General features: G+C 47.4%; 1 protein-coding gene across 1 annotated transcript in view; it reads right to left on the minus strand.

Moving 5' to 3' along the window:
- The window catches only part of LOC137528779 (complement factor B-like), a 150,909-nt gene that overhangs the window by 110,980 nt on the left and 14,802 nt on the right, over positions 1-25,127 (minus strand). Inside the window, exons 2-5 of the mRNA XM_068250351.1 lie at positions 19,344-19,538; positions 14,200-14,388; positions 12,917-13,090; positions 1,358-1,453 (exon numbers count right to left, since the gene is read on the minus strand). Coding sequence (XP_068106452.1) covers positions 1,358-1,453; positions 12,917-13,090; positions 14,200-14,388; positions 19,344-19,538 — 654 coding nt within the window. The remainder of the gene's footprint in view (positions 1-1,357; positions 1,454-12,916; positions 13,091-14,199; positions 14,389-19,343; positions 19,539-25,127) is intronic.

Here is a 25,127-nt window from a genome sequence, read left to right on the forward strand (position 1 = left end):
CCAAAATACTACCTCTTTTTACTGGCCAATTATCTTAAAGCGGGATTGTCACCATAAAAATCAAATTTCAACAGCAACTGGTCTTAGTGTATTAAGTGATAAAGATGCTAAGCCTGCATTCAAAACTTTCAAAACTTTTTCTGCTGTTAGGATTTGGAGTTATCACATAATTAAGGAGCACTGGCCCTTTAGTAGTCAGTGCCAAACAGTTGCATGCTGGGGGTTCCTTTTATCTATAATATATTCCTCCTCTTCTATTTATTTCCCTGCCTAGCTGCTTATCTGAGACACGATCCCCTGCTCACTTGTGTTTACAAGCAGCGACTCAGCTGGTGACTCAGCGATTGGAGGAGAAAAGAAAAAAAAGTAAAGGGCAGAAATGACATCAGGATTTAGCCTAAACTGTGGGCAAAAGATGTGGTTCCCATCAGGAACAGAATTCTCTTCATTTACTATATAACATTTACTGAAATCAAAATGTGGACAGTACAATACATGTGTTATGTAAGTTGATCAAGTATTTACAGTATCTACTTATATATGTGTTTTTTTCCCTGGCATATTATGGCTAATCCTACTGCATTAGGATCATAGCTGATTAGCCGCATCCCCGTGGTATTTATCCCCCAAAAATCCCCGGGGAAAAATTCCACGAATTTCCAGGTTGTGGATTTTGCTGCCCGGGGGAGGCAGAGCTTTGTGCTGTAGCTCTGCCTCTAATCTCCGCTGGGTGCTGACCTCCGCCTCTCCCCACCCCTCTGAGTGAAAGAAGACTGAGAGGGGCTGGAAGAGGCGGACATTGTTGGGAGCAGAGGCAGAGCTACTGTGCAAAGCTCTGCCTCTTCCAGGAAGGGTAGCCTAATTTTGTCCTGAGATTTCAGGTTTATAAATACCTCATTCTGTCCCAGGAATGCAGCGTATCAGCTATGATCTTAATGCTTAGGATAATTGGCCAATAAAAAGAGGTAATTTTTACGGCTTCAGACTTTCTTTAACTGCTGACAATTGCAGACTGTAATTTGTCTTTGCAGGCACCACAACTTTAAAGCACACCTGTATGAGGGAAAAAAGAAAATTAATGTATACTTACCTTAGTAAGTGTTCCAGAGGCTTTCCATGTCCAGTCACACCGCTGCAGGCCGGGACCCTCTGCTTGTTCACAATATGATCCCCTGTGTATGAGCGCAGATGGAATGTGCAAGTGTGAGTATGCCCGCGCCTGTGCAGTAGCACAAAGACGCTCGTGGATAATTCATTGTACTGCGCAGGTGAAGCTGTTTGGGCGCATGCACAGTACGGCTGTTTACAACAGCAGAAAAATACCAATGTGGAACACTGATGAAGATCTTTATCTCACCTTCATCTCTGTTTGGGTCTGAAGATTCAATGGTTTCACTCAGGGAGGAACTAAATTCCTCTGACACTTCCTTTGGGGTGTCATACGTGTACCAGTCTGTGGATAAGAGGATATGTAAGAAATACGCTGATCACAATGTTACATAAGACTTGTTTCAAGTAACAGGTTAATATCCAGACACTTGTATACAAAATGAGGTAGTGTGGTCAGGGTCGGACTGGGACACTAAGGGCCCACCAAGGAAGTTTATGCCTGGGGCTCGCCCCTCTCTCCTCCTCCCCCCTCCCTCTCCCTTGATCCTCTCACCCCCCCCCCCCCCCCCCCCCCCCCCCATTTTGGGCTCACATACACATATACTCTAGAAATTTTGAATGATTTTATGGTAGGGAATAGATTGTGAGCACTTCTGAGGACAGTCTCCAATAGGGATATGTCCACATGCGGCGCGCGCAGCAAAAATAAATGTTGAGTAATGGGAAGACTTAAAAAAACAAAACCACAAAATAAGTAGTGGTGTTATTCACAGAGATTAGGTCCGACCAGATACATTTTAGATAAAATAATCAAGTAGTTACATGCCTCATGATAATTCATCAAGTAGTCAAATGGCAGCAGATTTTCCGACAAAATGCAATCAAATTGGCGGCAGATTTCCCCACAAAATGCAATCAGATTGGCGGCAGATATCCCCACAAAATGCAATCGGATTGGCAGCAGGTATCCCCACTAAATGCAATCAGATTGGCAGCAGATATCCCCCAACAAAATGCAATAAGATGGGCGGCAGATTTCCCCACAAAATGCAATCAGATTGGTGGCAGATACCCCCACAAAATGCAATCAGATTGTCGGCCGCTCTGTGCCCACTTTCTCCCCTTCCTGCGCTGTGCCCCCTCCTTTTCAGCACTGGGGCCCCCAGGAGGCGGGGCGGCCGGGGTCCCCCGTTGGAAACATCAACATTTCGTCGGCTCAGTACGAGCCTGAGTGTGGTGCCACACAATCAGTCCCAGAAGTGCATACATGTAAGAAATGGTGTCTAGAAATTTGGGCGGAAGGTGGAGCTGAAAAATTGCTCCCCCTCCAGGATGTTATGGATTCAGGGGGCAAGATGTAAACCAGCTGCCAGCTATTGCTGGCGGACGAATTACGCTGTTTTTAAAGTAATTTGGGCTCTTGGGGGCATGTCCTGGAGAGCATGATGTGAAGAAGTGTTGCCTGTGAGCTCCCTGACACCTTGATCCGTTCTATTATCCTACTTGCTTTATTCGCTCTCAAAATGACCCAGATCTAGAGCCTACGTCCCTGTCTAGCATTCTGATGACTTTCAAGACCCAAGATGACCCGTAAAGCAATAGAGGCAGCAGCTAAATTGAAGAAGTTCCAGAGGTCCCAAGATGGCGAAGACTCTTCTGATGAGGAGGCCCTTGCGCCTTCTCTCAAGCACATTCTTGAGGCCGCTACATCCTGCCAGACAACCCTGACTTCCATAACGACAAAGCTAGAGGAGGTTAAGACTGATGTCTCCCTCCTCCGACAGGATTTACAAAACCTGAAAGCCCAGGCAGTCGAATCTGAGGGCAGGATAAGCACTCTTGAAGACGAGGTGTGGCCGCTGGTGCCTCAAATCCTTAGCACACAGCAGGAGGTGAAAACTCTCTGGGAACATGACGACGATCTGGAAAATCGTAACCGCCGTTCGAACATCAGGATCTAGGGCTTACCGGAGTGGGCTGAATGTGATAAGCCTGAAGATTGTATAAAGCTAACTGAACAGATCATATGTGGGAGGAACATGGAGGTGTAAGGGGAAGACTGCGCTTCCTGGGTCTAAAAATTGTGGACCCCCCGCATAGGGGAGGTGATCGTGAAAGGTTGCTGAGGCAGGAAGAAGCCAGGTTCATTTCACGATCAAAAGCCTGTGGGCGACTTGGACTTAATGAAAGAAATGAACTGTATTGCTTCCTTGAACAATATTGAATCTGCTATTGTCGAGTGCTATTAGCAGGGCCGGATTTGTACTCTTTACCGCCCTAGGCCACTGTCACCAGCCGCCCTACTTTAGTATAGGTAGCATGATGACCCCTCCCCTTCCCTTTAATATAGGTAGCCTGATGACCCCCCCCCCAGTATAGGTAGCCAGATGACCCCTCCCTCTAGTATAGGTAGCCAGCTCGCCTTCACACCGCAGCAGCCATCAGTGTCATTCATTTCTTAGCTCGTTTCCAGTGCAGAAACTTCCTCTTCCTTTCCGTCTCCAATGCTGCCCAAGTCCATAGCCGTCTGCCACAATGCAAGTGTGCACAAGGAGCAAGGTGGCCGCTGCACAGGTGGCTAGCAGCAGAGTACCCCAGTCAGGAGCTAGCCTGATCTCCCTGCATTGCAGCATTTTCAAGCTTGCAAATACTGCACCAGATTAGCCTGCTGCTGTGGCGCCCTTCCTCCTATGGTGCCCTAGGCCATGGCCTAGGTGGCCTAGGCCTAAATCCGGCCCCGGCTATTAGGAGATGTTTTTTATATATTTTCCAGGCTTTATGAGGTTCGCCGGATGAGGAGTGCCTCACTGTTTTTATGATTGATTTTACCAGGTTTTGTAACTCTTTGTATCTAATGGAAGTATTATATGGAATGTTTGTTATAAATGTATTTATTCCTTATGCTTTCTTTTTGGTTTTCCCTGTAGAACATGGATCCCTGGAGTTCGGGTGATATTTATGCAATCTGATGGAGAGGAAAGCAATTATACAGAAAACGCTCTATGCAGTAGCGGTCTGTGTCTCCATGGCAACGTTTCCCGGCTCCTCGATTGTTTACAAGCCGCCAGCCAGATCTACGTAGTAGCGGCCGGGCAAGCGGATTGGGCGAAAGCCTAGGTTCCTCATTGGGCTGAATCCGAAGGTCCTAAATTGGACGGCGGAGGCCCGACACGTACCCGGAAGGGGCAGGACCTTAAACACTGCAGCGCCCGGCGCGTTCGTGGACACCCATTGAACGGACTGGCTGGCGGTGAGTAAATGTACAATTTATGGCATATAAATGAGGGACATGTTCAGTGCTATGGTTGGTCTCTGAGGAAGCGAGCTATAGGCTGGTGAAACGGCTGTTAGACTCCTTTTTTTTCTCCCTTTGCCTGCAATGTCTGTTTGTACCTGTGGTAAATAAACCTTAAAGGGGCACTATGGCGAAAAATTGTGTTTTTTAGGTAGTGGCATATGCATAGCTATATGTAGAGCATAGATGTTTACATGCAGTGAGGTAAAGTTTATTTTTTTTTTTTTACACTGACATCAACATGGTGTACTTTTATAGCCACGTCGGCAGATGTATCTTTCTGACGCGACTCAGCCTAATCCATGTATTTGCAGGAGGCATCTTTCCCTCTTGTAGTAACTGCCGTTTTAGTTTCCCCCTCTGTGCAGCGCTGGAAGGTTTGTGCCTTCAACTGCACGATCGTGCAGTTACACTGATCCCCCATGTGCCGTAAAGTGTTTGCTGCGTAGAGAGTGGAACGCGCCCTCCATCTTAGGTGGGACGCAACTGCCGAGTGAGGAGGACTGAGAAGGAACGCAGCATCTACTGAATAGTAGAGATGTCGCGAACCTCCGATTTTCGGTTCCCGAACCGAGTTCGCGAACTTCCGCAGAAGGTTCGGTTCGTGGAAAAATTTGCGAACCGCAATAGACTTCAATGGGGAGGCGAACTTTGAAAAATAGAAAAAATTATGCTGGCCACAAAAGTGATGGAAAAGATGTTTCAAGGGGTCTAACACCTGGAGGGGGGCATGGCGGAGTGGGATACATGCCAAAAGTCCCGGTGAAAAATCTGGATGTGACGCAAAGCAGCGTTTTAAGGGCAGAAATCACATTGAATGCTAAATTGCAGGCCTAACGTGCTTTCAAACATCTTGCATGTGTATACATCAAACAGGGAGTGTAATTAGAGTACTGATTCACACTGACACACCAAACTCACTGTGTAACGCACCGCAAACAGCTGTTTGTGTAGTGACGGCCATGCTGGACTACTGCGCAACATGGCGTGATTGCTCTTCCTCACTCAGTGATGTCAGGTAATGTGTGACTTCCTTCTCAACTTTCCATGGCATTGTTAAAAAGCTTACGTTTTGTTTTTAATTTACATTTTCTACTTGCTGTGTACTTGTTCAGTACCGCTACAATGAGAATCCTGTGGAGGCGGGCAAGTCTGCCATTGTGACCCCGGGTAATGGCCGGGGAATGAGAGGTTTGAATCCGGTGTGGAGCCTGAGCAACGGCTACCACTACACATCCAAGGAGGGCAGCGGGCAGGCATGCACGCCCGCCCGCCCCGAGGTAGTGACCAAAAATAACAATACAGGAGGAGGACTTTCGAGGCCCTGCTGTGTATTTGAAATGAATGTACTTTAAATCCTTTAACGAGAACCAGTTATGGCGGGCAAAGATGACACCACATTCCTTTCACGAGAATCATATGGAGGCGGGCAAGTCTGTCATTTGTGACCCCGGGTAATGGCCGGGGAATGAGGGATGGAATCCGGTGTGGAGCCTGAGAAACGGCTACCACTACACATCCAAGGAGGGCAGCAGGTAGGCATGCACGCCCGCCCCGAGGTAGTGACCAAAAATAACAATACAGGAGGCGGACTTTCGAGGCCCTGCTGTGTATTTGAAATGAATGTACTTTAAATCCTTTAACGAGAACCAGTTATGGCGGGCAAAGATGACACCACATTCCTTTCACGAGAATCATATGGAGGCGGGCAAGTCTGTCATTTGTGACCCCGGGTAATGGCCGGGAAATGAGGGATGGAATCCGGTGTGGAGCCTGAGAAACGGCTACCACTACACATCCAAGGAGGGCAGCAGGTAGGCATGCACGCCCGCCCCGAGGTAGTGACCAAAAATAACAATACAGGAGGCGGACTTTCGAGGCCCTGCTGTGTATTTGAAATGAATTAACTTTAAATCCTTTAACGGGAATCCGTTATGGAGGGCAAGTCTGCCATTGTCACCGCGGGGAATGAATGTTGGATTGCGGCCCGAAGTGGGAGCCTGCTGAGACCCATGCTGTAGCTGCCCTAACCGTGCTTTGCAGACCAGGCATCTGTGGTCAGATGGACCCTTGAGCCAGCGGAAGACAAACCAAGTCGAAAGCATTTGCCAAGAATGTTTTACGGAGGGCAAGTTTTTTTGCCCTTTTTTTAAATTTTTTGAAAATGATAGATGGTTGTATTTTTAAATTGTTTGAAAGTTTAGATGGTTGTATTTTTAAATTGTTTGAAAGTTTAGATGGTTGTATTTTTAAATTGTTTGAAAGTTTAGATGGTTGTATTTTTAAATTGTTTAAAAGTGTATCCATTCTTCCTCCCCCCAGCCACGAACAATACCATGGGAACGTGGAGCAGCAGAAGCCCCCTGTGACGGCTGCCACGGTTGTTCTCCGCTGCTTGTCTTTTGAGGGGTGCTTCTTTTCCTCAGGTGTTCTTGCCATAGCTGTTTGTGCCTTCTCTCCAGGTGCCTTCGTAAAGCACTTGTCCCTACGTGACAGTTGGCCTTTCCACGGCTCAATTTTTGCTGGCAGAGACAACAGATGGCTTTGCTCCGATCTGAGACACACACGTGAAAAAATTTCCAAACCGCTGAGCCCCCCTGGGGTGATGGCGCTACGGTGGCATCAGCAGCAGCTGACGTTGAAGGGCATGTGTGCTCCCTGGCCATAGCTGGCGATACATGGCACCGGACACTGCCCCCAGCTGTTTCTAAGGATGAGCTCCCTCTGCTTCTATCATGGAGTTGTCTCCTCCTACTCCTCTCTGACTCCTCCTCTGAACTGTCCCCCTGGTCATCTCCTCTACCGGGAACATATGTGGTATCCGTATAATCGTCATCATAATCCTCCTGGCCAGCTGCGCTTTCCTCAGACACCTCCTCAAGTGCACCAACTTCAGGTGGTCCACCATCATCCCCATCCACACACGTTACGTCCATACTATCGCCACCTAACTCAGACGTATGAGGTGGTGTACCTGCGCCTTCTTGTTGTTGTTGCAGTAGTGGCTGGGAATCAGTGATTTCACCACCACCACCAAATAACTCCTGCGAAGTGTCAAATGCAGCGGATGTGGTGCTTGTTGTAGCGCTGGTGGCTGCGGGAGATGAGGTGTTCTGTGTTAAATACTCAATCACCTCCTCACGATTTTGGGAAGTGATGGCACATGCCTTCTTCTGAGCACTGTATTTTGGGGCAGGTCCGCATGAAATCACAGCAACACCACCTCGCACAGCCACAGACCTGCCGGTGCCTGGTGGCCTTCCTCTGGGTCTGCCTCTACCTCTTCCTCTACCTGGTTTGTCCATTTTGTCCATCTCGGGGGTATGCTAGCTATATGCAGTGAGGTGGGTTCTCACTCAACACAACAGGTAGTTAGATGCAGTGAGGTGGCCAGGTGGGTTCACACTCAACACAACAGGTAGTTAGATGCAGTGAGCTGGGTTCACTCAACAGTAAAGGTACTTAAGATGCAGTGAGGTGGGTTCTCACTCAACACAACAGGTAGTTAGATGCAGTGAGGTGGCCAGGTGGGTTCACACTCAACACAACAGGTAGTTAGATGCAGTGAGCTGGGTTCACTCAACAGTAAAGGTACTTAAGATGCATTGAGGTGGGTTCTCACTCAACACAACAGGTAGTTAGATGCAGTGAGGTGGCCAGGTGGGTTCACACTCAACACAACAGGTAGTTAGATGCAGTGAGCTGGGTTCACTCAACAGTAAAGGTACTTAAGATGCAGTGAGGTGGGTTCTCACTCAACACAACAGGTAGTTAGATGCAGTGAGGTGGCCAGGTGGGTTCACACTCAACACAACAGGTAGTTAGATGCAGTGAGCTGGGTTCACTCAACACAAGGCTAGGTATATGCAGTGATGAGGTGGGTTAAGTAAACACAACAGGTACTGGGTAGTTAGATGCAGTGAGCTGGGTTCACTCAACAGTAAAGGTACTTAAAGAGAAACTCCAACCAAGAATTGAACTTTATCTCAATCAGTAGCTGATACCCCCTTTTACTTGAGAAATAGAATGATTTTCACAAACAGACCATCAGGGGGCGCTGTGTGACTAATTTTGTGCTGAAACCCCTCCCACAAGAGGCTCTGAATACCGCGGTACTCTGGGCAAACTGCCACAATGTAACAATGTTCACAGACAGGAAATGGCTGTTTAAAGCTGTCTGTAACAGCCAGAGCAGCTAGAAACAGCTACATAACTTGCCCACAGTAACAATGTCACCATGTAATACATGTCAGAATGTGAATCTGGGAGAGGGAAGATTTTACAATGAGCAAACACTGACTAAATCATTTATACATAATTATTGTAAAAATGAAGCACTTTTTTTAATTAAATTATTTTCACTGGAGTTCCTCTTTAAGATGCAGTGAGGTGGGTTCTCACTCAACACAACAGGTAGTTAGATGCAGTGAGGTGGCCAGGTGGGTTCACACTCAACACAACAGGTAGTTAGATGCAGTGAGCTGGGTTCACTCAACAGTAAAGGTACTTAAGATGCAGTGAGGTGGGTTCTCACTCAACACAACAGGTAGTTAGATGCAGTGAGGTGGCCAGGTGGGTTCACACTCAACACAACAGGTAGTTAGATGCAGTGAGCTGGGTTCACTCAACAGTAAAGGTACTTAAGATGCAGTGAGGTGGGTTCTCACTCAACACAACAGGTAGTTAGATGCAGTGAGGTGGCCAGGTGGGTTCACACTCAACACAACAGGTAGTTAGATGCAGTGAGCTGGGTTCACTCAACACAACGCTAGGTATATGCAGTGATGATGTGGGTTAAGTAAACACAACAGGTACTGGGTAGTTAGATGCAGTGAGCTGGGTTCACTGAACAGTATACAGTAAAGGTACTTAAGATGCAGTGAGGTGGGTTCTCACTCAACACAACAGGTAGTTAGACTTAGATGCAGTGAGCTGGGTTCACTCAACACAACGCTAGGTATATGCAGTGATGAGGTGGGTTAAGTAAACACAACAGGTACTGGGTAGTTAGATGCAGTGAGCTGGGTTCACTCAACACAAAGCTAGGTATATGCAGTGATGAGGTGGGTTAAGTAAACACAACAGGTATATGCAGTACTGGGTAGTACAATGTGCAGCTCCCTGTCACACACACAGGCAGTCAGTCACTGAATGTGCTGGGCTGCTGGCAGTGGCACACACACTATCAATTAGCAAGGCTGTGCATGCAACAAAAGTGTCAGAAAAAAAAAATGTACAGGTTGAGCTCTGAAAAGAGCTGTTGCTGGGTGCTTTAAAAGCAATATTAATCAGTCAGGAACAAGCAAAGCAGCCTAGAACCTAACTAATCTGTCCCTAAGAGAAAAAGTCTGCAGCAGCTGTCCCTTTCCTCTCTCTAGCAGGCACACGAGTGACTGTAATGGCGCCGGAGGGGGGGGGGGGGGGGAGCTCCAGGGCTTACTGTAGCCTGAATGGCTACAATGTGCCTGCTGACTGTGATGCAGAGGGTCAAAGTTGACCCTCATAGTGCATTATGGGGCGAATCGAACTTCCGGAAAAGTTCGCCTGGCGCAGGCGAACGCGAACCCCCAATCTTCGCCTGGAACCGTTCGCCGGCGAACCGTTCGGTACACCTCTACTGAATAGATGCTGGCTTACTGAACAGGAAGAGCCGAGATTCAAACTATCCAGTCCCCATTGATCAAAGTGTAAGACTTAAAGCAAACCTGAAGCTAAAATAAACATATCAGATAATACATTGTTTGTGTAGTACAGCTAAGAAACAGAACATGTGTAGCAAAGAAAATAGTCTCATATTGTTTTCCAGTACAGGAAGAGGCAAAAAAAACCTTCAGTTGTCATCTATGCAAAAGAGCTTCTGTGAGCTCTTCCACTCACCGGGTTTAATAAAGTCCTGTTTTCTAAAGCACTTCAATAACCAAGAATCAGTGAGAGACAGCTTGAGATAAGGTTTTACTGCAGGTAAGTTCAAAGTTTTCTTATATCTGCTTTGTTTTATAGCTTACAAGACAGAGTGTGTCACATGTGACAGACAGTATGATGCAATGTTATAAAAAAAATAATCTATATAACTGAAAATAAAAATCTGAGACTAATATTGCTACTAATGTTCTGTACTACACATACAGTTCATTATCTCATATGTCTTTTGTCACTTTAGGTTTGCTTTCACTGTTAAGATGCTTAACATCTTAGGATAAGTAGAGGATGACGTGGTCATGAGCTGCTGTTTCTGTTCAGGGTGTATTGGTAGGGACAGCTACTTGTACTTGTTCAGGTGCATGGAACAAATCTTTGCCTATTTGGATTAAAAGTCCATTGCAAATGGACTTTGGTACATGTAGATTTGGCAAGAAATGTTATAAATACAGTTCAAACATAGCTAGCACTGACGTCTAACTTTAAAGAGAACCTGCACTAAAAATAAAAAGTCAAAATAAACATACACTGGTCATACTTGTACTTGTACTCCGATGTAGTCGGCTCTTCAAACTCTTTCTCCTCTCCTGCGTCCTGTTTGTCCACTATGATCAATGAAATTATCTGTCCTCCATTTTGAAAATGGCCATTACCCAATATCAGCTTCCTGGTCAGCACACTGTTAAACTATCATATCACCCACTTGAGCCATAGGGAAACACGGAAATTACCTTGCACATACAGTTGTAACTGACAGCTGCTGATATATAACTGACAGCAACTGGTATATTTTACTTCTGACAAAATCTTGTCAGAACTGGAAGTGATCACTGTAAGAAGAAAATGCTGAGGTTCTGTGAGGAACTGAAGGTGAGGTTAGTATGTAATATTCACTTGCAGCTACGTCATGTGTTTATTTTAAATAATTTTACTCAGTTCAGGTTCCCTTTAAAGTACATGGGAAGCCAAAAAAATCAAACAGATATTTACCTAAAGAGAGGGAAGTGTCTGGGTCCTATAGACCAGTGTTCCCCAACCCTGTCCTCAAGGCCCACCAACAGTGCATGTTTTGTGGAAATTCTCAGGCCTCGTTCAGACTATACCCGCTGCCGTGCGCATTTTGGCAGCGTGTATAGTGTGCGAAACAGAAGAACGGTAGAAGGACATAGACAGCCCTTCTACCGTTCCCATCAAATGCGCTGCGTGGCAGCGCGATTGAGCTATCGCGTGCTGCATGCATTTTGGGGAATCGCAGTGCAGATCGCATTCACTGTCATGAATGGGATCTGCAGCGCAGCGCATAGTAGCGCAGATGGTGTGCGTTCCGATCGCACAGCCATCTGCGCTAAATTATGTGAATGAGGCCTCAGAGGTAGTTAATCAGCTCTACTGAGACACTAATTACATCACCTGTGCATATTTGTGGTTTTCTGCAAAACATGCACTGTTGGTGGGCCTTGAGGACAGGGTTGGGGAACTCTGAGCCTTCCCGTTCCTCTCCTGGTCCCCACGTAATTATCTGTTTTATATTGTTTTGGCTTCCCACTAACTTGAAAAAAAATGGCAGGCTAAGGCCACATACACACATCAGACCATAGTCTTTGGAAAATCAAAGATCACAGACCAATCTTACCACCCTTCATGTAGTATGAGAGCCATACCTACACAGTCTATTCTATTGAGCTGAACTCCCCATCAGACAGAAATCTTTGCAAGATGCTGAACACAAAGATGCTGTAGACATTCAAAAGATCAGTATCTGCAAAATATCTGTTCCTGCAAAATGCATTCATAGTCTATGATATCTGCAGATCCTCATACACACCTTGTTTAACAGACATTCATCTGCAGATCAGATCCACCAGGATAGATTTTCAGATCTGCAGATGATTGTCTGGTCTGCAGATGAATGTCAGTTAAAGGACTTTCGAGGCCAAATTAGGGGAAAAAAAGTTAATTACCTGCTTAACCTTTTACGGCACGGAGGACGCCGTCCGCGCCCTCCGTGCCGATCCGCCGGGTCCCCCCGCTCGTCAACCCCCCGGGCCGGCTCCCGACCCCACGGCCGGGTCGTGCTCCCCTGCCTCTCCTAAAATGGCCGCTCGCTCTGGCTGCGGCTGCGCAGCTCTAGGGCCAACCTCCCCGATCCACGCTACGTAGGTTGGCCTAAGGGTTAAAAAGATAAACAAAAATGAAAAACAAAATATCCATGAAAGACTGGACTCTGGGCATCAATTATTTGCTGTATCAAGAGAGAATGGGGGACTATGGTTGGTTTGGGTTTAAATTGGCAGGAAAAAATAACAAAGCATGACTCATTCCAAAAATGTGAATTTCCCTGACTTACACTGATCACAAAGGGGGACACAGAAATAGCCATTGTGGTCAGCGTGATGACTGGCTGTTCCCATTGTCACCTGCCTGTGTTCCCCTATGTGGACGTTGGCTGTTCCTGTGTCCTCCTACATTGCAAGTGTAATGATTGGTTGTTCCTGTGTCCCCTACGTGGTCAGTGTACTAAACTGGGCATGTGAAGGCACAAGGGTCCCTGTCATTTTTTATCATAATATGAATCTGCCTCAGGTATCTTACAACGGCAGGATGGCTCTGTTCCCGACCATTTTCTATTCTCAAGACACGTCCTCACATCTGATCCAAACATCTTCAGATTGTTTTGGCACTTGTACTTCACTTTTCCACCAATTCTAAAGTCGTGATCAAGTATATTGGCCCCCATGGGGGTGCCTGGATTTAGGCAGTAGCCCTCTGTTAAAAGAGACATAAAATGTATTGAGAAGAGCATAAACATTGTTGAGCTACAACTTAATACAACCCACAATACACAGCGTGACCACTGACTTTGGCCAGTTTCACCACCTTAAAGATTGAAACCTTAAGTGACACGTGACATGATGAGATAGACAATAACTGTTTTTTTTATTCAGGCCCCTTGCACACTTAGGCGCTGTGTTGCACTGCGTTACGCATCCCTGCCGCAAAGGCCATGCAAGTCTAAGGAGACTTGCACAGTTCCCTCGATGTGACACGGTGCACTAGAAGTATCCAAATCACCGCAATCCTAAAGGAAATTCTGCGGCGCGTTATAAAATGATCTGTGCATACCGCACGGATTATGCAGCAACAGGGCCGTTTCTTGGACAGTGCAGGCAGAAGAACATAACCACTAGGGAGCTGGTGATGCGCAGTACAGCCAAATGGAAGAAGAAAGAAGATTACCAGAGTGATCACCTTCCTTGACACCTCCTGGGCTGCCTGTGTCAGACGTCAAGTCATCATCACGTCACCACTGTGTGATGACACCTGATGTCCTGTAGCGGTACTGCAGGCTGTCAGTGCGCGGAGTCACCTTTCCAGGCTCTCTTCACCTGTGTGTTTTCCTGGTCCCTGCTTCCTCCTGGATGAGCAGCTGGTCACTAGTAAGTAGGCAGATCTACTTGTAACCTGTAGCTGTGGGACTGTCCCTGAAGAGTAAGGGTTCGCGAGTCCACAGGGGTGGGGAGGGAGGGCGCGCAATTTTTACACCCTCGCCCTGGGTGCAATTTAGCTTTGAAACTGCCCTGTGCAGCAACGCAAGTCAATGGGCAACACAGTAAGTGTGTACGATGGAAGTGAGGTGCGTATGCGTAGCTCAACGGGAATCTCAATGATGTACTTCCTGCCCAGCAGGAAGTACGTCACTAGCCAGGGTGCGGCGCTATGAATATGAACCGGTTGCTGCAGAGTAGTGCAGGGTCATATTTAGGATAAATTCTGGGGTGGGATGAGGTGCACCGCTAATCTTAGACGTCACAGTAACTCCCCCTATAAGGAACAAGCCATTGGATTCCCCCCGCCTGTTTGCCTAAATTTCTTACCTTGGTCATCACATACAGTTGTAGTTCCACTCCATTTGCCATTTTCCAGGCATGCACGTATTTGAGAGCCAAACATTTTATATCCATCAAAGCACTGAAAGCCGATGACATCCCCCACAATATATTTTCGCTTAAATGGATCAACGTATCCACCCTCAAACCTTTGCGATGGTGGGGGACACTCCACATCTATTAAGATATTAAAAAGTGAATAATGTTCAGTAAAACTCAAAAGCAGGTGAAAAGTGGTGGTGCAGCACAGATGATAGAAGGCACTGATCAGGAGGAGGCAGGCAGTGATCCAGGACAAGGGTAGGTATGGACACAGCACAGGAGGAGGCAAGCAGTAACACAGCACAGGAGGAGGCAAGCAGTAACACAGCACAGGTGGAGGCAAGCAGTGACCTGGTACAAGATAAGGCTGGCACTGACACAGCATCAGAGAAAGTGATATAGTGGGGCAGCACAGGAAGAGGCAGGCAGAGGCACAGCACAGGAGGAGGCAGGCAGTGATCCAGGACAAGGGTAGGTAGGGACACAGCACAGGAGGAGGCAAGCAGTAACACAGCACAGGTGGAGGCAAGCAGTGACCTGGTACAAGAATAGGCTGGCACTGACACAGCATCAGAGAAGGTGATATAGTGGGGCAGCACAGGAGGAGGCAGGCAGAGGCACAGCACAGGAGGAGGCTTGCTCAGAGATACAGCACAGCACAGAGATACAGGTAGGCAGTGACTCAGGACAGAAGGAGGCAGGAATTGTCAAAGGAGGGGGCTAGCGATGATACAGCACAGAGATGGAGGTAAGTAATGACTTGGGACTGGAGGAGGCACTGACACAGAAAAGAGATAGAGGTAGGTACTGGCACTGGACAGTAGGAGGCAAGCAGTGACACAGCACAGCTGGACACAGGCACTGACACAGCACAGGAGGAGGCAACCAATGATGCAGCACAGATGGAGGCATGAAGTGACATAGCACAGATGGAGGCAGGCAGTGACTCAGCACAGATGGAGGCAGGTAGTGACACAGCACAGGAGGAGGCAGGCAGTGACTCAGCACAGATGGAGGCAGGTAGTGACTCAGCATAGATGGAGGCAAGCAGTGACTCAGCACAGATGGAGGAAGGTAGTGACATAGCACAGATGAAGGCAGGCAGTGACTCAGCACAGATGGAGGCAGGTAGTGACACAGCACAGATGGAGGCAGGCAGTGACACAGCACAGGAGGAGGCAGGCAGTAACACGGCACAGATGGAGGCAGGCAGTGACACAGCACAGACGGAGGCAGACAGTGACATAGCACAGAAAGAGGCAGGCAGTGACTCAGCATAGATGGAGGCAAGCAGTGACTCAGCACAGACGGAGGCAGACAGTGACACAGCACAGACGGAGGCAGGTAGTGGCACAGCACAGACTAAGGCAGGAAGTGACACAGCACAGAAGGAGGCAGGCAGTGACACAGCACAGATGGAGGCAGGCAGTGAAACAGCACAGATGGAAGCAGGTAGTGACACAGCACAGATGGAGGCAGGCAGTGATATAGCACAGACGGAAGCAGGCAGTGACACAGCACAGATGGAGGCAGGCAGTGATATAGCACAGACGGAAGCAGGCAGTGACATAGTACAGATGGAGGCAGGCAGTAAAACAGCACGGATGGAGGCAGTCAGTGACATAGCACAGACGGAGGCAGGTAGTGACATAGCACAGGCAGAGGCAGGCAGTGACACATCACAGACGGAGGCAGGCAGTGACATAGCACAGACGGAGGCAGGCAGTGACACAGTACAGATGGAGGCAGGCACTGACACAGTACAGATGGAGGCAGGCAGTGACACAGCACAGATGGAGGCGTGCAGTGAAACAGCACAGATGGAGGCAGGCAGTGACATAGCACAGACAGAGGCAGGCAGTAACATAGTACAGATGGAGGCAGGCAGTGACACAACACAGATGGAGGCAGTCAGTGACATAGCACAGACGGAAGCAGGCAGTGACACAGCACAGATGGAGGCAGGCAGTGATATAGCACAGACGGAAGCAGGAAGTGACATAGTACAGATGGAGGCAGGCAGTGACACAACACAGATGGAGGCAGGTAGTGACATAGCACAGATAGAGGCAGGCAGTGATATAGCACAGATAGAGGCAGGCAGTGATATAGCACAGACGGAAGCAGGAAGTGACATAGTACAGATGGAGGCAGGCAGTGACACAACACAGATGGAGGCAGGTAGTGACATAGCACAGATAGAGGCAGGCAGTGATATAGCACAGATAGAGGCAGGCAGTGATATAGCACAGGCAGAGGCAGGCAGTGACATAGCACAGGCATAGGTATGCAGTAACACAGCATAGGAAGAATCAGGTAATGATGCATCAAGGTTAGTTTCTAGGCTAAATAGTTTTTGGGGTGAGTTTGTAAAAATGTTTCAAGGTCCCCTCCCAATGACTGTGGTGATAACAAGAGGTACCCCCTGGTATTAGGTAGCTCCTCAATATAAGTATCCAGAGAGGGCGTGACCAGTATTACGTAGCCAGAGTGTGCCTACCCAATACAGCTAGCCAGACAGGGTACCCCCAATATAGGTAGCCTAATAACTTGCTTAGTATTGGTAGCCAGATGCTCCCCCCCATAGGTAGCCAGATGACCCCTTCAGTATAGGGAGCCAGAAGACCCTCCCCATTATATGCAGCCAGCTTACTCCCCAGTATAGGTTATCCTCCCCAGTATAGGAAGCCAGATGGTCCCCCCAGTATACCAGTATACTAAGCCTGATGACACCCCCCCCCCCCCAGTGTGGTAGCCAGCTGGACTCCCCCGGTATAGGTACTCACAAAAGCCCCCCAATTTAATGTCCCCCAGTATAGGTAGCCAGATGACCCCCCCCCCCCCAAGTATAGGCAGGCAGGTGTGCTCCCCAGTACAGGAAAGCAGATGTCTCCTCATTATAAACAGCATGATGACCCCCACAGTATATGCAGCCAGATGACCCCTCCCTATAGGAAACCAGATGGCTGCCTATACTTGAGGGAACCCCAGTATGGGTAGCCAGCTGGACTCCTCCCAGTATAAGTAGCCACAAGAGCACCCTAAAATGTCCCATAGTATAGGTAGCCAGAGGACCCTCCCCTCTCCAATATAAGCAGCCAGATTCCCCTGCCCCCCCCCCCCCCTTTCAGTACAGGTAGCCAGATTTCACCTCCTCAGAAGAAAAGAGGAAACTGTACATCCTACCGGGGGAAGAGAAAACAACGGCAAATAGCTGACCAATATGTCACTGCCTGCCGCCAACTGGGAGGAACATGATAGCCCAGGGACTATATACCCCTCATACTGCCCCCCCATATCCTCCTCACCCTTATGGACTGTATTGCCCCTTTCTGGGCAAGCTAATTGAAAAAGCTGTATACCTCCAGCTAGAAGCCAGAATCCTACAAAACAACAGTTATGACCCATTCCAGTCTGGCTTCAGGAAACACCACAGCACTGAAACGGCCCTCATCCAAATATGCAACCACCTGCTCATGGCAAGAGACAGAGGAGAGTGCTCAATCCTCATACTGCTAGACCTTTCTGCAGCCTTTGATACAGTTGACCATGACATCTTGATAAACAGGCTACAGGAATACTGCGGCATTGATGGCATAGTACTTCAGTGGTTCCAATCCTTTTAGAGTGGCAGAACCCACAAAGTGTCTATGGGGCCCTTCCTGTCCACCCCTGTATCACTTAGGTATGGGGTGCCCCAGGGCTCAATCCTCTCTCTCCTGCTTTTCACAATTTACATGCTACCGTTGGGAAAACTAATCCAAAAACATGGCCTGACATACCACTGCTATGCAGACGACACTCAACTATATCTTTCCTTCAAGCCTGGTGTGACAGACCCAACTCTAACTATAAACGCCTGCTTACGTGAACTACAGCAATGGATGAATGACAACTGGCTGAAACTAAATGCAGACAAAACTGAAGTCCTTCTGATTGGAGGGCAGAGCATGATAACAAAACAACTTAACTTGCAGTCTTCACCACTGGGAATAGGAGGCACGGATCTGCGCAGCTCTGATCATGTGCGTAGCCTGGGAGTTCTAATTGATGGGGATTTAAACTTCAGAACTCAAATCTCTGCGGTGGTGAAATCATCCTATTTTCACCTGAAGAACATTGCAAAAATCAAGCACCTCATTCCCCCAGAAAATCTGCCAACCTTAGTCCATGCCTTCATCACATCCCGACTGGACTACTGCAATGCTCTCTACACGGGCCTTCCAAAAAAGGTCTTGTACCGCCTACAGCTGATTACAGAATACTGCTGCCAGACTGCTAACCAACCAACCCCGTCACTGCCACATAATGCCAGTCCTGCATTCCTTTCACTGGCTACCTATAGAATGGAGGGTCCTATTCAAGATCGGCCTACTGACATTTAAATCCCTTAATAATCTAGGCCCTGGATACTTGAAAGATATGTTACAGCTGCGTAGCAATCCCCGCATTCTCAGATCCACAGGTTCTAATAATCTAGTCATACCCAGAGTCCACTTGGAAACTTTTGGTCCCAGAGCCTTCTGTCATGCTGCCCCTATGTTTTGGAACTCCTTACCTCAACAGATCAGGACAGCCCCATCCCTGGATGTGTTTAAATCCAGACTGAAAACCCACCTGTTCAGTCTGGCATTTGCAGAAATATAACTTTTGTTGTGTGAATACTTCATCCTACTAACTACTGAATCTGAGAGAGCCTAAGCGCTTTGAGTCCTATGGGAGAAAAGCGCTATAGAAATGTTATTGTATTGTATTGTATTATACCTCAAACCCCTATATTGTCTCGTACATCATTCCTACTCCTATGGATGGAATACCACAACCCCCTACACCCAAACCCCCCCCCCCCCCCCATCCCTTCCAGTGCTAATGCTAATGTATTTCTTTGGCAATGCTAACTGTATCTAGTCCTGCCAATAAAGCTTTTTTGTATTTGGACTTGTCTCCCTCCCCACCCCCCAGTATAGGCAACCAGATGACTACCCCCAGCATAGGGGTAGCCAGATGTCCCCCCCCCCCCCCCCCCAGTATAGGCACAGGAGAAGGCAAAAAGTAACACATCAACATAGAAGAGGAAAGAAGGAGATTACCTCTACATTCAGCCGTTGTATTTCCGTTTTTCCATTGCCCATTACGGCACTCACGGACTGGCTCTGGATGTGGATACTTTCCTTTTGGACAGCTGAACTGCACCTTAATTCCATTTTTTTCCCCATCGATTATTTTGAAGGTTCCACCAATTATGCCCACTTTGGAAATATCACATGAACCTTCAGCAACAGAAACTGTAATTGAAAAGGAGTGTGTAAATGGATAAATAGCTGAAAAATATCCTTGATACAGGTCAGCACCAGGGGTGCTCGGGTAACGCTTTTCAAAATCCGAATTGATCTGGATCCGGATACCCAGATATCGGGATCCGAATCGGATATTCGAATCCGAACTTTTTATTATCCGAGTAAAGTTGGATATCCGAACCCAATATCCGGCCGGATTTGGATATCCGGTTAGAAAACCGGAAGTGACCTGAAAAAAGTCTCTTCAAATGGTCAAAATCCCTTTCGGAGGTCTATCTCTCTCTTTCTCTCTCTCCCCCTTCGAAATGGATTTTTGCCATGGAAGGTGATTTTGGCTTCTGCTCGGATATCTAACCGCTCGGATTTCAGATGGGAAATCCAAGTTTGTCGGATAGTGCTATTCGGATTTTAAAACATATAGATAGTGGAAAAAGTTCGGATTATCTGGGTAGTTCAGATATCCGGAATCCGGATGAGCACCACTGATCAGCACACCAGCCATAGTCTTAAATGCAATGCACACTTTATTGTGCACTATTCCACATCAGGTTCCTGATGTGGAATAATGCACAATAAAGTGTGAGTTGCATTTAAGACTATGGCTGGTATGCTGGTGATCTTGGCTAGGATCCTAAGAGATCAGGGGCACTTTTGGGCTCTCCAGCAACGAAATGGGTGTCAGAAGCGCACGGAAGGGGTTGTTCCGGGTGTACAGAACACCCCCCTGCACCAAGACCGGAAGTCTCCCTCTAAATCTGAGCAGTGGCAGTCACAGATGCACAGCTGCCGCCTGCTCATATCTGTGTGCGGCGAGAAGGACTCTGACTAGAGCGAGGGGCCCAGGGATGCGGGAGCCGGCTTTATTCCTCGCTCCCTCCCTCCCTCTGAATTCCCCTCACCTGCGGTGATTGTGTGCCCGGCTCCCCCATGAGTGTGTGCGCAGCGGAGCGGTAGGTCCTCTTACCGCAGATCAGGCGCACCGGCAACTAGTCTCTATGCTTCCTGTGACGTCATGGTAAACAGGAAGCAGGAGACTCCAGTTGCCGATGCGCCTGATCTGCGGTAAGAGGACCTACCGCTCCGCTGCGCACACACTCATGGGGGAGCCGGGCACACAATCACCGCAGGTGAGGGGAATTCAGAGGGAGGGAGGGAGCGAGGAATAAAGCCGGCTCCCGCATCCCTTATTGGCGCCGCCACAATTTTTTTCTCTCTTCTCTTCCCAGGGCAATCTTCTCCCCACACAGGGGCACCTTCCTCCACCTATCTAGTCTATACTGGGGGCATATACCTATCTAATCTATACTGGGGGGCATTTACCTATCTAATCTATACTGGGGGGCATATACCTGTCTAATCTATACTGGGGGGCATATATCTGTCTAATCTATACTGGGGGGCATATACCTGTCTAACCTATACTGGGGGGCATATACCTAACTAACCTATACTGGGGGGCATATACCTATCTAACCTATACTGGGGGCATATACCTATCTAACCTATACTGGGGGGCATATACCTGTCTAATCTATACTGGGGGGCATTTACCTATCTAATCTATACTGGGGGGCATATACCTGTCTAATCTATACTGGGGGGCATATATCTGTCTAATCTATACTGGGGGGCATATACCTGTCTAACCTATACTGGGGGGCATATACCTATCTAACCTATACTGGGGGGCATATACCTATCTAACCTATACTGGGGGGCATATACCTATCTAACCTATACTGGGGGCATATACCTATCTAACCTATACTGGGGGGCATATACCTGTCTAATCAATACTGGGGGGCATATACCTATCTAACCTATACTGGGGGGCATATACCTATCTAACCTATACTGGGGGGCATATACCTATCTAATCTATACTGGGGGGCATTTACCTGTCTAATCTATACTGGGGGGCATATACCTATCTAACCTATACTGGGGGGCATATACCTATCTAACCTATACTGGGGGGCATATACCTATCTAATCTATACTGGGGGGCATTTACCTGTCTAATCTATACTGGGGGGCATATACCTATCTAACCTATACTGGGGGGCATATACCTATCTAACCTATACTGGGGGGCATATACCTATCTAACCTATACTGGGGGGCATATACCTATCTAACCTATACTGGGGGGCATATACCTATCTAACCTATACTGGAGGCATATACCTATCTAACCTATACTGGGGGCAACTATATGGGCTACCTATACTGGGGGGGGGACCTATAGCTGGCTACCTATACTGCGGGCACCTATACCTGTCTAAACGTTGGGGGCGCATTTTACGCCCTCACCCTGGGTGCAATTTATCCTAGAAACTGCTAGTATTTGGCTCCACCCACACCATGTTTTGGCCACGTCCACACACCGCTTTCAGGAACCCCCCCCCCCTTGGAAATCCTGGATTTGCCCCTGGGTGTGTGGCTACGCACCAGAATGAGGGTGTGGTCATGGGTGGAGCGAAATTTACATGCACATACAGTAACAGCTGTCTATGTAGGCCTGCACAGCAAAACGTTGGATAAAGCCTCACCTCTCCATTTATAAAAAAAACAAACACAAAAATACAGCATATCACATAAATAGGCAGTATCACTTAAACATAACAAGGCAGAGTTAACTGGCTTCTGTGCTGGTCTGGTCTGGCTTTCTGCTGGGCGGGCTGGCCAGTATATGTAGCTAGGTCTATAAGTACCCCCAGTATATGTAGGAGGGAGCGCTGATCTGTGTGCCACTAGTCTGGTCTATTCAAGATCAGACTAGCGGCGCACAGATTAGAGCCTCCTCCAGTGGCTGTAACAGGGGTATGTCCCCGCCCGCTGTCGGCCGATGTGCGACACTTACACATTCTGGAGGGCAGATCCAGGAAGGGGGGCCCCAAGGTGAGGGAAGGCGGAGACTTCCCCCCTTCTCCGCTGCTATGCCCATCGCCCTCTTTCACTGGCTGCCTCCCCTCCTGCTCAGGGTTTTCTGACCACGGGCCCTCAGTCCGTGCTTGAATGCCCAAATGGTCAGTCCGCTCTGCCTGCACGCTAAGACCTGGGGGTAACCGTAGTCAGGAGACAGGAAGTGTGTCCTGTTCACACCTGAGCTTGTCTATAGGTGAAGACGTGGGCCGGGCTCAAAGCTACGGTAAAAGATTGGGGCAAAGAGACTGAGTAGTAATATAACCTGTCAAGACTTACACAGGGGTTCAATTGCATTTCTACTTCAAAGCTTTGCAGGATTGGATAAAAAAAATGTTAAATCATTTATTAAAATGACATACATACAGTGGGTTGCAAAAGTATTCGGCCCCTTTGAAGTTTTCCACATCTTGTCATATTACTGCCATAAACATATATCAATTTTATTGGAATTCCATGTGAAAGACCAATACAAAGTGGTGTACACATGAGAAGTGGAAAGAAAATCATACATGAGTCCAAACATTTTTTACAAATCAATAACTGCAAAGTGGGGTGTGCATAATTATTCAGCCCCCTTTGGTCTGAGTGCAGTCAGTTGCTCATAGACATTGCCTGATGAGTGCTAATGACTGAATAGAGTGCACCTGTGTGTAATCTAATACAGCTACAAATACAGCTGCTCTGTGACGGCCTCAGAGGTTGTCTAAGAGAATCTTGGGAGCAACAACACCATGAAGTCCAAAGAACACACCAGACAGGTCAGGGATAAAGTTATTGAGAAATTTAAAGCAGGATTAGGCTACAAAAAGATTTCCAAAGCCTTGAACATCCCACGGAGCACTGTTCAAGCGAGTCATTCAAGGAGTATGGCACAAGTGTAAATCTACCAAGACAAGGCCGTCCACCTAAACTCACAGGCCGAACTAGGAGAGTGCTGATCAGAAATGCAGTCAAGAGGCCCATGGTGACTCAGGAAGAGCTGCAGAGATCTAAAGCTCAGATGGGGGAATCTGTTCATTGGACAACAATTAGTCGTGCACTGCACAAAGTTGGCCTTTATGGATGAGTGGCAAGAAGAAAGCCATTGTTAACAGAAAAACATAAGAAGTCCCATTTGCAGTTTGCCACAAGCCATGTGGGGGACACAGCAAACATGTGGAAGAAGGTGCTCTGGTCAGATGAGACCAAAATCGAACTTTTTGGCCAAAATGCAAAACGCTATGTGTGGCGGAAAACTAACACTGCACATCACTCTGAACACACGATCCCCACTGTCAAATATGGTGGTGGCAGCATCATGCTCTGGGGGTGCTTCTCTTCAGCAGGGACAGGGAAGCTGGTCAGAGTTGATGGAAAGATGGATGGAGCCAAATACAGGGCAATCTTGGAAGAAAACCTCTTGGAGTCTGCAAAATACTTGAGACTGGGGCGGAGGTTCACCTTCCAGCAGGACAACGACCCTATCCTTGTGTTAGAATGGCCCAGTCAAAGTCCAGATCTAAATCCAATTGAGAATTTGTGGCAAGATCTGAAAACTTATGTTCACAAACGCTGCCCATCTAATCTGACTGAGCAGGAGCTGTTTTGCAAAGAAGTATGGGCAAGAATTTCAGTCTCTAGATGTGCAAAGCTGGTAGAGACATATCCTAAAAGACTGGCAGCTGTAATTGCAGCAAAAGGTGGTTCTACAAAGTATTGACTCAGGGGGGCGAATAATTACGCACACCCCACTTTGCATTTATTTATTTGTAAAAAATGTTTGGAATCATGTATGATTTTCATTCCACTTCTCACGTGTACACCACTTTGTGTTGGTCTTTCACGTGGAATTCCAATAAAATTGATTCATGTTTGTGGCAGTAATGTGACAAAATGTGGAAAACTTCAAGGGGCCGAATACTTTTGCAAACCACTGTACATATTTGCAGAAAAAAAGGAGAGATTTTTTTTTTATTTATTAACGGATATCAGAAGTGTATGTAGAATGATGAGGTAAATATAGGTACATAGAGTACTAAGCCTACAAAGAAATTGCCTGAAGTCCCTTTCTGTTTCCCTACACAGTAAAGGTGGCCGTACATCTAGTGATGTGTCTGTACCATCGACCATTTAATTCAAATCTAGAGAGAATCGAGTGTGTTCCAGTATGCCCAATCGATGAAAGGTGTCTGATTCCATGTCGAATTGACCAGCTTAATCACACTTTTTTCCCGAACTCATATCTGAGATTTTTGGGGTTTTTTTTGCCACTCACATCACTTCCTCCCCTTTTTCCCATCACTTTAAAAGCCTCTTTTCCTTCTCCTTACACCTTTTGTTTTAAATTCCCATCCACGCTCCTCCCTCCATTTTCTGTCTCGTATATCATATCCACCAGGGTCGGACTGGGACCATGGGGGCCCACCGGAGAAATTTCAACTTGGGGCCCACACATCCCATGATTGTGGTAAAAAAAGAAGCATGACCATGAAGGTGGGCGTGGTCTTGATGTATCATGGACAGGGCAAAATGTACATGAACTTAGCAGGATTGTAATTCAGAAACACTGCTACCCAGCAAAACTTTGCATAGAGTCCCCCTCCTTTAATATAAAGTAATGTCCTAGTTACCATACATATAACTATGGTAGGATTAGATTGTGAGCTCCTC

This window comes from Hyperolius riggenbachi, chromosome 8 (assembly GCF_040937935.1).
Source record: "Hyperolius riggenbachi isolate aHypRig1 chromosome 8, aHypRig1.pri, whole genome shotgun sequence".
Lineage (NCBI taxonomy): Eukaryota > Metazoa > Chordata > Amphibia > Anura > Hyperoliidae > Hyperolius > Hyperolius riggenbachi.